Source organism: Podarcis vaucheri (assembly GCF_965113315.1).
Source record: "Podarcis vaucheri genome assembly, chromosome: 1".
Lineage (NCBI taxonomy): Eukaryota > Metazoa > Chordata > Lepidosauria > Squamata > Lacertidae > Podarcis > Podarcis vaucheri.
Genome location: NC_138759.1, coordinates 131,317,631 through 131,330,535, shown reverse-complemented (window position 1 = coordinate 131,330,535; position 12,905 = coordinate 131,317,631). Strand labels below are relative to the sequence as shown.

Here is a 12,905-nt window from a genome sequence, read left to right as displayed (position 1 = left end):
GATTGCAAACCAACTGGTCTTCACAAACTACAAGTTACGTAGCTTTCCCCCAGCAGAGATTAATCTCCAGTACAAGGGATGTCATTACGTACAGCAGCCAAAAGAAGATCCCTAAAAATTTACATATTCAGTATGTGTCTCCCTGAAGCAATTGCCCCTGCTTTTATTACTTCTTTTTTCTACTAAGCCAACAGCCAAAAGAACAAATAAAACAGGAAAAACAGACTCAAACAAGTGCTGCACAGATTACTGAACTGAAAACAGGTCATGGAAAGGACGTCAACTATTGCAGTATGCTTTGATCTCTCCCTGATTTGACTTTACCCCACGTCCCCAAACCAATGAGTTCAACATGTTGAAGTCATAACAGATCCTCCTTTTTGAATACTGCCTTTTCAGGAATGCCGGCAATTTCATATCCGCCGCATCTTTGCCATCTAAAATACACCCATAGCTGGTCACGTAAGAACAAGAAATACAGTAGTATGTTAACTTGGCAGCCTTTTATTTATTTATGCATCATAAATAAGTCTAAAAACTTTTTTAGAAAGCACGTTCTCCCCTCCCCCCCCATCTCTGTCCCACCCCATGGATTAAGACAGCTAGATAACTTTGGCTTCTGCAAGGCATCATAGCAACAGCTCCAAAACTAACTCGCTCCAGATGTCCCTGTGATCATCTAATCAGACATCAAACACAGCACTCTGACAAGCTCTCACACTGATTATAAGTATTCTATATATATGTTCCCACAGCATAAATACATACAGTAGCTACTTGGGAGCTTGGGTTTGTTGTGGTTTTTTAATCTCTCTCTCTCTCTCTCTCTCTCTCTCTTTAAATTGATTCATCTAATTCAGAATTCTATTTAAACATACATGAGCAGCTATGGAAAGAAACACCAGGCCTTCTAAATGACAGAAAACTCTCCCATTCATTCCCATAGGGCTCTGTTCTTCTGTTCAATGCAAATGTATGCATTTCAAAATAGTATTTAAAAGCAGAACCAAAAAAAGGGAAAGAAAAAGAAAGCTTGATAGCTAATAAATACACCTCTTGGGCTCACAGGTTCTGAAAGAAACGTAGGTCTCCTAAAGAGAAGAGATTTAGAGGAGTCGTGTGTTCATCCGTTCATACAGTCACCAAATGTAAGATGGGTAAGAAGACCTCTGCTAGCCCCTATTCCATAGCAAGACCCTATTCGATCCCCCAGCTCCAAAAATCCATTTACCGTATTTTTCACACCATAGGACGCACCAGACAATAGGACGCACCTTGTTTTAGAGGGAGGAGAACAAGAGAAAAAAAATTCTCCCCCTCTCTGCCCAGCACCCCTTCAGCGAAGCGGCAGGAGACACTGCGCAGACAGGGGGAGAATTTTCCCCCTCTTGTTTTCCCGCTCTAAAACAAGGTGCCGTTTAAGGTGCGTTCAGGCGGCTACCTTGGAAGCCTGGAGAGCAAGAGGGGTCGGTGCGCACGGACCCCTCTCGCTCTCCAGGCTTCAGGTTCCTTTCAACCTGCTCTTTGGGGCTGGCGGGGGGAAGCCCACCGCCAGCCCCAAAGAACAGGTCGGGGAACAGCGGAAAGGCGCAGCAGAGAGGCTGCTGCCATAGTCGCGAGTCACCTCTCCAGCTAGGAGAAGGTCGTGGGGGGCTTCTATAGCCCCGTGCGTGCTCTCCCGGCTGGAGAGGTGACACGCGGCTATAGAGGCTCCTGCCATAGCATAGCCACACGTCACCTCTCCAGCCGGGAGAGGGTTGCGGGGCTATGGCATCTTCGCTCCATAGGACGCACACACATTTCCCCTTCATTTTTGAAGGGGAAAAAGTGCGCCCTATAGAGCGAAAAATACAGTAGGTACAGAAAGGATGGAAAACATTTAAAGAGCATTTGAAAAATTATTGTAACGACAAAAATCTCCTGGCAGAACTTGAATGACTCTTGTAAAATAAAAAGTACAGATAACAACTTTCTTTTGACAAGAACAAAGAAAATAAAATGGTAATTTGAAACTGTGTGTAAAACAATAATAGGAACAACGGTACAATGAGTCTAATCTATTTTTCTCTTGATCTTTCCTTTTTCGTTTCTTTTCGTTTTCTTTTTCCTTTCTTTTTTCTTCTTCTTTTCTTTCTTTTTTCTTCATCTATTTTTGTAACGTAAAACAGATACAGAGAAAAAACTATGGAATCTAGTTGTTGTGACATTTTGTAATGTTATGTATTGTTAAGGATGGTTGATGTAGTGAATGGCGAATTGCTGTTTTAGCTATTGTTGATTGTTATGTTATTGTTGAGTGCTAAATAAAGGCTAACAAGAAAAAAAGAAAAAAGAAGAAGAAGACCTCTGCTGATGTGGCCACAGTGCATTCTAGTTCATTTATACTTGGGAGCAGACCTCCTCCTTGGAAAACTAAAAACAGTCCAGGAGTCCAGGAGCAAATGATCCATCCCTGGTCTACTCCTCTGTCCTTCTAAACTTGGATTCTAGGTGATTTCACAGCTCTCCACTGAGAAGAATTCATTTGTGTCTGGAGATAGACAGTGAAAGTTATAGGCGCCCAAGTTATCGCCAAGTTACAATTAAGCCAGAAATTGCCTGTTAAATGATGAGAACTGGTGTGCCCAGTGGTACCTTGGTTCTCAAATTTAATCCGTGCCGGAATTCCGTTCCAAAACCAAGGCATGCTTTCCCACAGAGAGTAATGGATTAATTCATTCCAGACTTTTAAGAACCCCCTAAAACAGCAATTTAACATGAATTTTATACTATCTAACGAGACCGTTGATCCATAAAATGAAAGCAATAAACAATGTACTGCAGTCACACAATCAATCAATCAGTAGCTGAAATGGGTTCTACATAGTCACAAAAAACAGGAAGCCACAAAAATGCAAAATAAATAGCAAAATCAGACAGACCTCAGCGTAACGCTCAAAACGGAAGCGTGGCACTCAAAACGGAGTATGTTCGGCTTCCGAAAAATGTTTGCAAACCGGAACACTTACTTCCGGCTTTGCAGTGTTTGGGTTCCGAGTTGTTTGAGAACCAAGGAACCACTGTACAGTGGTACCTCGGGTTACATACGCTTCAGGTTACATACGCATCAGGTTACAGACTACGCTAACCGATAAATAGTACCTCGGGTTAAAACCTTTGCTTAAGGATGAGAACAGAAATCGTACAGCGGCAGTGCAGCGGCAGCGGGAGACCCCATTAGTTAAGTGGTGCTTTAGGGGTGAGCTCCCATTGCTCGGTCCCTTCTCCTGCCAACCTAGCAGTTCAAAAGCACATCAAAGTGCAAGTAGATTAATAGATACTGCTCTGGCAGGAAGTTAACCGGCATTTCCATGCGCTGCTCTGGTTCGCCAGAAGCGGCTTAGTCATGCTGGCCACATGACCCGGAAGCTGCACACCGGCTCCCTCGGCGAATAAAGTGAGATGAGTGCCACAACCCCAGAGTCGGCCACGACTGGGCCTAATGGTCAGGGGTCCCTTTACCCTTTACCTTATTGAATACAGAATGTGAGCGGTATTGGCTTAGGCATTGGAACCCAAAACTATAACTGACTCCTGCCCGTCTTGCAGGGAGTCTGATAAGGGTAACCACCTGAAGAGGGAGCTGGGTCGATGGCAATCGACTTGAGCTGTACCCCAGGGCTCACAGTGGCTCCACCGCGGGGTACAGCTCCGTTGATCGTGAAGGAGGAGGTTATAACCACAACTTCCCTCCCCCCATCACTAATCTAACGCCTAACCACCAAACCCTACAAAGTTGAGACGATTGCTACGAGGTGCTAACTGACTGACAGGAACCCTGGATAGGTTCTGCTGGTACATTTGAATCAGGCTAATCTTGGTCCATATAGTTAAAGCTATGGTTTTCCCAGTAGTGATGTATGGAAGTGAGAGCTGGACCATAAAGAAGGCTGATTGCCGAAGAATGGATGCTTTTGAATTCTGGTGCTGGAGGAGACTCTTGAGAGCCCCATGGACTGCAAGAAGACCAAACTGATCCATTCTGAAGGAAATCAGCCCTGAGTGCTCACTGGAAGGACAGATCCTGAAGCTGAGGCTCCAATACTTTAGCCACCTCATGAGAAGAGAAGACTCCCTGGAAAAGACCCTGATGTTGGGAAAGATGGAGGGCACAAGGAGAAGGGGATGACAGAGGACGAGATGGTTGGACAGTGTTCTTGAACATGAGTTCAGCATGAGTTTGACCAAACTGTGGGAGGCAGTGGAAGACAGGAGTGCCTGCTGTGCTCTTGTCCATGGGGTCACGAAGAGTAGGACAAAACTAAACGACTAAACAACAACAAAGGAGAAAACCAAGAGGCCAGTGCAAATCTGCCAAATGGAAAAATCCCTACCAGGCCCCCGATCCAAAACAGGTGACCAACCAAAGTCCATAGCAAGGCTAAAGACACACCTAAAGTAGAGGGTGGGCGGGCGGGTGTTCTCAAGGCCAAGAAGGCTCCCAGAGGCCCCTCAATTAAGAGGATCCAATTTATAATGAGGTGGACCAGCCCATAGGGGAGGTACCAACTCAATGGCTTCCCCCAAACCACTGTTGCCTCATTTCCTGAGAGGAGCTGCAGTATGAGCTCGTTACACCACGGTTGCTACAGCCCCTCCTATACCACCCGTGTAACGTAAGAAGGGAGCCTTAACTATTTTACTCAATCCTTAAATTCATTATTTAAATTGTCAAGGGGAAGCCAAGCTGCATCTCAAAGTTGCAGCCTTGATTTTAACATCGTACAACTACAAATTAAGCATAGAAGGCGTCTACATAATTCATTAATTACAGCTAGGCATACAACTACATTTTGTAATATAATGTAACGTCTCTGTCAAGGACATAACATTCTGCGCACATCTTTGAATTTAATTAGGAATACATGGGCAAGGATGCAAAACTTTCCAATCTGAGCAGAGCAAAAGAAGAACAGCGCAAAAAATAAAATAAAAAAATCCTAGCAGGAGAGAGATCATTTTGAAAACACAGAGGCGCATAATATTTCACTCTCACAACCATGGCCTAATTGAACAGCTGGAAGTACACATTCGGTAACTATTAATTCTCTGGGTCAAGAAACACTCCATCTGTATGTGTGATTTAATGGTTTAAAAATTAAATAGTGCTATTTAAAAGGTAATTTACTCTGCACTTTTTTGAAACATACCGTGTGTTTGTGTGTGTGTGTGTGTTAGTGGATAAGTGATTGATATTTCTTTAGCTCAAATATAATCTTTTGAATTGCAACATTGTTTCATCTCCAAATGAACCCAGCCATATGAAATTATGTACAATGGTATCAATTGGCCTAGTACATCATACTATTATGCTAATGTTAAAACACTTAAATCACAATAGCTAATACTTTAAAATTACAATTAGCCGTATAAGAACCGGAGGCTTGACCTTTGTTCTTTTTCTTTTTAAAAGCAAGAACATGAAACATAAAAAGCTTCTGATTAAGTATGAACCTTTTTCCAAATTACAAATTATATACCCACAATGCATAAAAGGGAACCAATTTTGATATGCATAATTTATGTATAAATTCCTAGTAGGTGGAGCTATCAGAGCTTGCTACATATTGTTGCAACATATTCTAAAGTGCAGAGTGATCTTGCTACAAATCAATATAGCACCTAGACAAAACTTCTGAACCAACATTTATATCTTGTGCTGAATCCAAAATTGCTCACCTTAGAAGTGCAAGTAGATCACCATTCAAGGAACGCCTATTCTATATCTTGTGGGAGAAAACAGAAACCCAATCCAAATATCTTAACTCTTACATAAGCTCTGGCAGAACTGAACTAGTTGCTATTTTACTTCCACTCGTGGTTCATTCAATGCAAACATGCGTGCTGTACACACAAATTGTCTCATGAAGAGAAAAAGTCACATGGTAAAGTGTAAACAGAAAAAGGTCTGAGGTTGAGTCCCCTGTCCTCAACAATATTTGTTCCAAACTCTCAACAATGGAAGGTATTTTCATTTCATTTCTTCTTCTTCTCTTTCTTACGCAACTCATTTGACCAATAGTGGTTCTGCAAGTGGCAATAAAACACCTACTTATGGCCATGTATTTGAGCTTATATATTATACATAACTATCTCACATCATGGGACGCGGGTGGCGCTGTGGGCTAAAGCCTCAGCGCCTAGGGCTTGCCGATCGAAAGGTCGGCGGTTCGAATCCCCGCGGCGGGGTGCGCTCCCGCTGCTCGGTCCCAGCGCCTGCCCACCTAGCAGTTCGAAAGCACCCCCGGGGGCAAGTAGATAAATAGGTACCGCTTACCAGCGGGAAGGTAAACGGCGTTCCGTGTGCGGCTCTGGCTCGCCAGAGCAGCGTTGTCACGCTGGCCACGTGACCCGGAAATGTCTTCGGACAGCGCTGGCCCCTGGCCAATAGATGTGAGATGGGCGCACAAACCCCAGAGTCTGTCAAGACTGGCCCGTTCGGGCAGGGGTACCTTTACCTTTACCTATCTCACATCATTGGCTTGAGCTTTGAAATTAGTACATTTATTAGGTAAAAGGTAAAGGGACCCCTGACCATTAGGTCCAGTCTTGACCCACTCTGGGGATGCGGTGCTCATCTCGCTTTATTGGCCGAGGGAGCCGGTGTACAGCTTCCGGGTCATGTGGCCAGCATGACGAAGCTGCTTCTGGCGAACCAGAGCAGCATACGGAAACGCCGTTTACCTTCCCGCCGGAGTGGTACCTATTTATCTACTTGCACTTTGATGTGCTTTCGAACTGCTAGGTTGGCAGAAGCAGGGACCGAGCAATGGGAGCTCACCCCGTCACGGGGATTCAAACTGCTGACCTTCTGATCGGCAAGTCCTAGGCTCTGTGGTTTAACCCACAGTGCCACTCGCGTCCCTTGTACATTTATTACAACCTTCTAAATCATTAACTGTAAGGAAGTACTACTTAATCCATTGACATGTTCAAGTTAACTGAAGCTATATTTAGTTCATACTTCAGGGCAACACCAGACCTGACTTTTATTAATTACAAGAAAACAATCTAGTTGAATTTGGAAGACTACATAGAAAGCTCTTCTTGCTGGAACACAACATCCTTTTGGTAAACGTGTTTGGTAAATTGTTCATTTCTTCCAAGCCTACATTTACACAGCCTACATTATGAATTTAGATCATGTGCCATTTCATTTTCCAATTAATTATTTGTGATTGTGTATGTCAGATATAAAATAAACTAGGTAACATATTATTCACTATAGACAAATTCTGCTAAAGCAAAGTGTCCACACATCCGTCCTTCTGCCTATTATGGCTCACTGAGCTACAGCACGACACCATGAAACTCTTCTTAAAAATGATTAACCACAGATGGTACATAACACCAGTACAATTAGAGGAAATGTATAAAACTGGCTCAAACCTGTGTTGGAAATGTAAGGAAAAAGAAGGGACTTTTCATCATATGCAGTGGGACTGCAGTAAAATTAAAATGTTTTGGGAAATGATATATAATGAGTTAAAGAAAATGTTTCATTTAACATTTGTGAAAAAGCCCAAAGCTTTCTTATGAGGGATTGTGGGAAAAGACCTGCCAAAGAAATCAAAAAATATTTTTATGCATGCGACAACGGCGGCAAGAGTCTTAATAGCACAAGGATGGAAGAATGAGGAAATCATGACGAAAGAACTGTGGCAAGAAAAACTGATGGACTATGCGGAACTGGCAAAACTGACACACAAACTACGTGACAGGGATAACGGTGATTTCAAAGACGAATGGGACCCTTTTATGAAATATCTGAAGAAGCAACAAAATGAACTGGACTCTTTGGCAGGTTTTGAATTAACAGTCACAAACTCTTTATTGTAGTATATAGATAGATAATTTGAGGATCTTTACAATTTTATAACATGCAGATAGAAAGAGGTGTTGAGAAACCAGAGAAAGGAGCTGAGGGAAGTCCGGGGGCTGGGCGGGTGGTGGGGTTTCTGTTTGGGGGGGGAGGGGAGGGGAAAATGGAGGGGGGAAACAATGTAGATGTTGTATTTTTCTTAAAACTATTGTGTTGGAATTTCTAATAATTTTTTTATATAAAAAAAAGATTAACCAATGTTGCAATCACTCCCTTATTCAGCAAACCACATACATCAAAGTATTCTACCTTTATTTCACATATCTGGTCTTATGCTCAGAATTTTTACAACGCAGGAAAGCATACTGAACTTCTGTGATGGAAATATGAATTGTGTGGGTTCTGTATATAATTCTTTCATCAGCTTGGTTATAGAACTTGCAAAAAGCCCGTGGCTCATTCTCTCAGATCTGGGTTGTTTTCCCCTGAAACATCTATACAGGGAATCCTAACCTTTACTGTACTTTTCTCTTTGAACTAAATCTAAATCCTGTGTCTCCTTCGAGCATCTTCCTGGTGGTGTGGCCTAACAGTGCAATATTAATTAACCGTACTCCAAACTCAGCTTAATGTAGAAGATGTATGTTAATGAGTTCATTATGACTCTTTGATTTCTGTCCATATTTATTCTAGGAAATAGGTGTGTACAAGCTACGTTAGTAAATACTTCCAATTTCATGGGAAAACCTTCAGTATTGCAAAGAGAAAGCCAAGTCAAACCATGAATCCTACATTCCCAGGGAATTTTCCATAAATATCAACTCCGATATTTAATAGCTTTATAAAGAAAAAAATAATCTCACTTATAGTGAGTGAACAGCGAGGGCGTCTTTCAACATCTGGATGCATAAAACTCATGCCAGTTAGAACCAATGAAATAAGTTATAAAAGACATCCATATTATTATTGCAATCATTCCTCACCTGCTTTGTCCTGTCTGCTATCAAAGATTAAATGTAACAGTAAGAGCTGGTTAACACCTTCAGAAAGTTGCATATAAACCAAGTCAAATAATTTGGCGTGAATTCAATGCCATTAAGCAATGAGCCTCCCATTTTGTAACTGTATTGTATTTAATGCTCCCCTCGTTCCCCAAGGAACTCAGTGGCTTGCATGTTTTCCAGGGAATTTCCAAGCCCAGACAGACTACAGGGACAGACGTGCTTAGCTTCAACAACTGTGAGTGCAACAGAACTGCATCACGGGTGAGAAAACCCATGGGTCTGGGTGTATGCATGAAAAAAAGAGACTTTACAGTTCATACGACCTTTTCGTTGCTGCGAATACACAAATATTACACGGGCATTTTCCATATCATACATAGAAGGCTCAAATGATGGCTCCTTAAAAAAACCCATACATGTATCTTAGGAGTCCCAATCGGATCCTGTACCTGAAGCTAATGCAATTGCCGCATATCACTAATGTAAGAAATAATCAGAGGATTTATTAGTTTTGTCGTTTTTATCAAGTGTGCGAAACCCTTGGCCCTGAAGGCATTGCTGAATTACAACAAGGCCAATGGTGATGGAAGTAGTCTGACAACATCTGGAGGGCCAAAGTTTCCTCACATCGAATTTAAATAATCACACATTATGCAATGAAAGAGTCTGCATTCTTGTATCTCATGTGATTGTGGTTGCTATTAAATGCAGCACCAAAATGGTCTGGGTTCTGCACAGTGCTAAAAATGGCAACCCAACAGACACACACATTCGTACAAGAGCGGGAAACAAGAGAGTTAAAAGCAAGCCAGTCTTCTACTGTATTGTGTTTCATCATGAGAATTGTGTTTGCCTAATAACTACCGTATTTTTCTCTCTATAGCAGTGTTTCCCAACCTTTTTTGGGCAAAGGCACACTTGTTTCATGAAAAAAATCTCGAGGCACACCACCATGCCAGATGGGGAAAGGTCACTTTTTACTTATGTAAAAAAAAATAAAAAAATAGTAACAGCATAGAAGGTAATGGTTAGGCTAGCATCCCTCTTCCAAATATGCTAGGTTTTTATTTGCAGGGACTGTTCTACATGGGAAAGCATTCAGCACTGTCATTCTCCCATCTGCCATCTGAATTGGTACTATTCTGGGTCAACTTACTCTGCTGCATGTGTAGATGAAAATGGCACCAAGTGTGGGGGAGGGGGCAGAACAGGTTTCAGATACAGGATATTAAGCATACACGTACTTCAGACTGAACTGGTTGCTTGCTTTGCAAGTTTTCATTTCCCAAATGACTGCCTTGGCAAGCGCAATACCTACCAGGCTCAACGCCGGTCTCGCGCTGCCGCTTCCCGCGCTCTCAAGGACCCGGGAGGAGGAAGGCGTGAAGGGAATCCCGAAGGCGCGAAAACCTTGCGCATGCGCAGGCCTTCCGCCTGCGACAGCCCAGTAGGCCGGCCGAAGCGAGCGGTGATGGGATGTGGGAGGGAGCTCGCTCGCCGCCCCGCGTGTGCCTATGTGGGGCACGTTACAGCCCCGTGACATCAGCGCCACGCAGGCAGGCAGGCAGGCAGGCAGACGGCGAGAGCCCCGCGCTGGGCGGCCTCTCCTCGCCGCCGCCGCCCCGCCTCTCGCCACCTGACTCGCCCGCCTCCCTCCCACGGCACACCAGGCAACGTCTCGCGGCACACTAGTGTGCAGCGGAACACCGGTTGGGAAACACTGCTCTATAGGACACACTTTTCCCCTCCTAAAAAGCAAGGGAAAATGTGTGTGCATCCTATGGAGCGAATGCAGGGGGAGGCAGGCGGGAAAAGCCCCCAAGAGCCGCACACAAGCTCGGTGCGGCTCTTGGGGGCTTTTCCCCAAGGAGGGAGAAGGGACTGACTGGCCGAGTCAGTCCCTTCTCCCTCCTGTGGGCTTTTGTGGGAGATGGGGGAATTCCCCCACCTCCAGCAATAGCAGGGAGAAGGTCTGGGAGAAGCATACAGGCTGCGTGCAGCCTGTCCGCTGCTCCCAGAGCTGGGGAGGGGGAAATCATATTTTTTTCCTTGATTTCCCCCTCTGAAAACTAGGTGTGCCCTATGGTCAGGTGCGCCCTATAGAGCGAAAAATACGGTATATATTTGAATGAAAACATGTGAGCATGAATAGGTCAATAAGGCTATGCCTGTCCCAAGTGGCTCCCCCCGGCCCCGGATGTATCTCAGGGCAAATATCAGACATCGTAGCTTGGATAGAAATAGCTGCTTTTTCAGAAGGCACCTTTGATTCCTCCCACAACTAAAGCAGAATATGCTTCATTACTGTCTGAGAACTGCCATCGGCTCAGGGGTGAGAGGGGGAAAGACGGATGGATTACAGAGAGCCCCCAAAGATCGTGGGAAGCAGCACTTCCTCAGCGGAGGAAGGAAGCCACGCCTCTAGTGGGGAGGAGATGCAGGGTTCGGAGGATGCAAGGCAGTGCCAGGACACCTTGCCTGAGCAAAGCTGGGAGGAGAGAGGTCCCCCTTTACCCAAGCCTTCCTTGCGCAGTAGGCTTTCACGCAGAGAGGGGAGGCGTAGGCTGGGGGTCAAGAGACTACTCTGCTGGGGAAGGTTTAAGGACCGCGCACTCTCAGATTCTGCTAGTGAGTGAGCAAGACATGGAATAGAGGCGCTCTGCATTGTAAAGGTTTTTAGCACCAATAATAAAGCTCTAGAACAGACCACTGAGGCATCTTGCCTGATTGTTCTCGAGCAACCACCCGATAGCCATAACAATTACATATGCTGTTGGAGATCCCCCTCCCAACTCCTCAGGTGGATCGTTTTGGAGAGCATGGAGGGCTGCTGTCGAAGGTGGAGCAAGGAGCCCCCTTGACCTAGTACGAAAAGCCACACTCACCATTTACCCAGACCATGCCAATCATTGGCTCCAGCCATAGTCCAACTGCCCACCCAATCAAGGCCAAAAAGGTTGCCCACCCACGTTCAAGTGGAACTCTTCCTGTGATTTTTTTGGAACAAGCTACTACCTGCTGCTAATTAATATTAATTTCTAAGCAGTCTGCTATTACTAGGAACAATGGTAACAGAATTCAGAAGCACAAGATACCTACTGTCACAGATGTCTTCAGAACATGTTCATTGGCATTCAAAGCTCCAGCAGCAAATTCGACAGGTGGGCCTAAGGCTGGATCACTGCTCCTTCTCACCAAAAGTGGTGTCCCTGAAGACAAAAACAAAATGAAGGATAGAAATATGGCACTAGGAATTTAATTGATTATTGCAACATGTCCTGCATACACTCTAAAGTTGTTCTGCTACTTCACATCACCAGTACAAAACAAAGACTGATCAGATGATATGCTAAAAGCCAATACAGAAGTTGTTGTTGTTGTTTTTCAGTATGCAAGAGAAATGAGGGGGGGACCAATCTAGACCTAACTCCTCTCTACAACTCACAGAAAATCAGAACATAAAAAACATAATAATGCTTGCTTCTAACTCGCCTGTGGAAACAACTCAGAGGTTATTAAGAAGAAAAATGATAACAACAAGAAGATTGGAAGATGGGACTTGTGAACATCAAAAGCAGCAGAAATATGAGATGATTGGACCCTTACTGAACTCGAAGCATGGGAACCCCCAACAAAAATTTAAAATTTGGCAAAATATTTGGACTTTATGATGTGTATTGGTACAATTTGGAATAACTAATGTGATATGATTGGATTGTTGAATGGAAAACTTAATAAAAAGTTATTTAAAAAAGAAAAAGAAAATCAGAACTTCTTAGGAGTCCTCCAACAGTTCCTGAATTACCACAGTTTTGTGTTTGCAATTGGCTAAACTACCATTGTGTTTGGGATTATTGCAAAGTATTATGTATGCCAAAGCATGGAAGAATACACAGAAACCAAATAAGTTAAATAGAAATAGGGAAAAATATTGGAGCAGTGTAATGTGATCAATCTAACCACTGTGCAGAAGGATTAGGGAAAGTATGTAGAGGTGTTGAATCAATGGAACATGGTAACAGTGTGCATTAAAGGGGAAC

General features: G+C 43.8%; 1 protein-coding gene across 1 annotated transcript in view; it reads right to left on the bottom strand.

The window, feature by feature from the left end:
* PARD3B (par-3 family cell polarity regulator beta) overlaps positions 1-12,905 on the bottom strand; it is a 608,076-nt gene that overhangs the window by 445,248 nt on the left and 149,923 nt on the right. Inside the window, exon 4 of the mRNA XM_082225604.1 lies at positions 11,965-12,074. Coding sequence (XP_082081730.1) covers positions 11,965-12,074 — 110 coding nt within the window. The remainder of the gene's footprint in view (positions 1-11,964; positions 12,075-12,905) is intronic.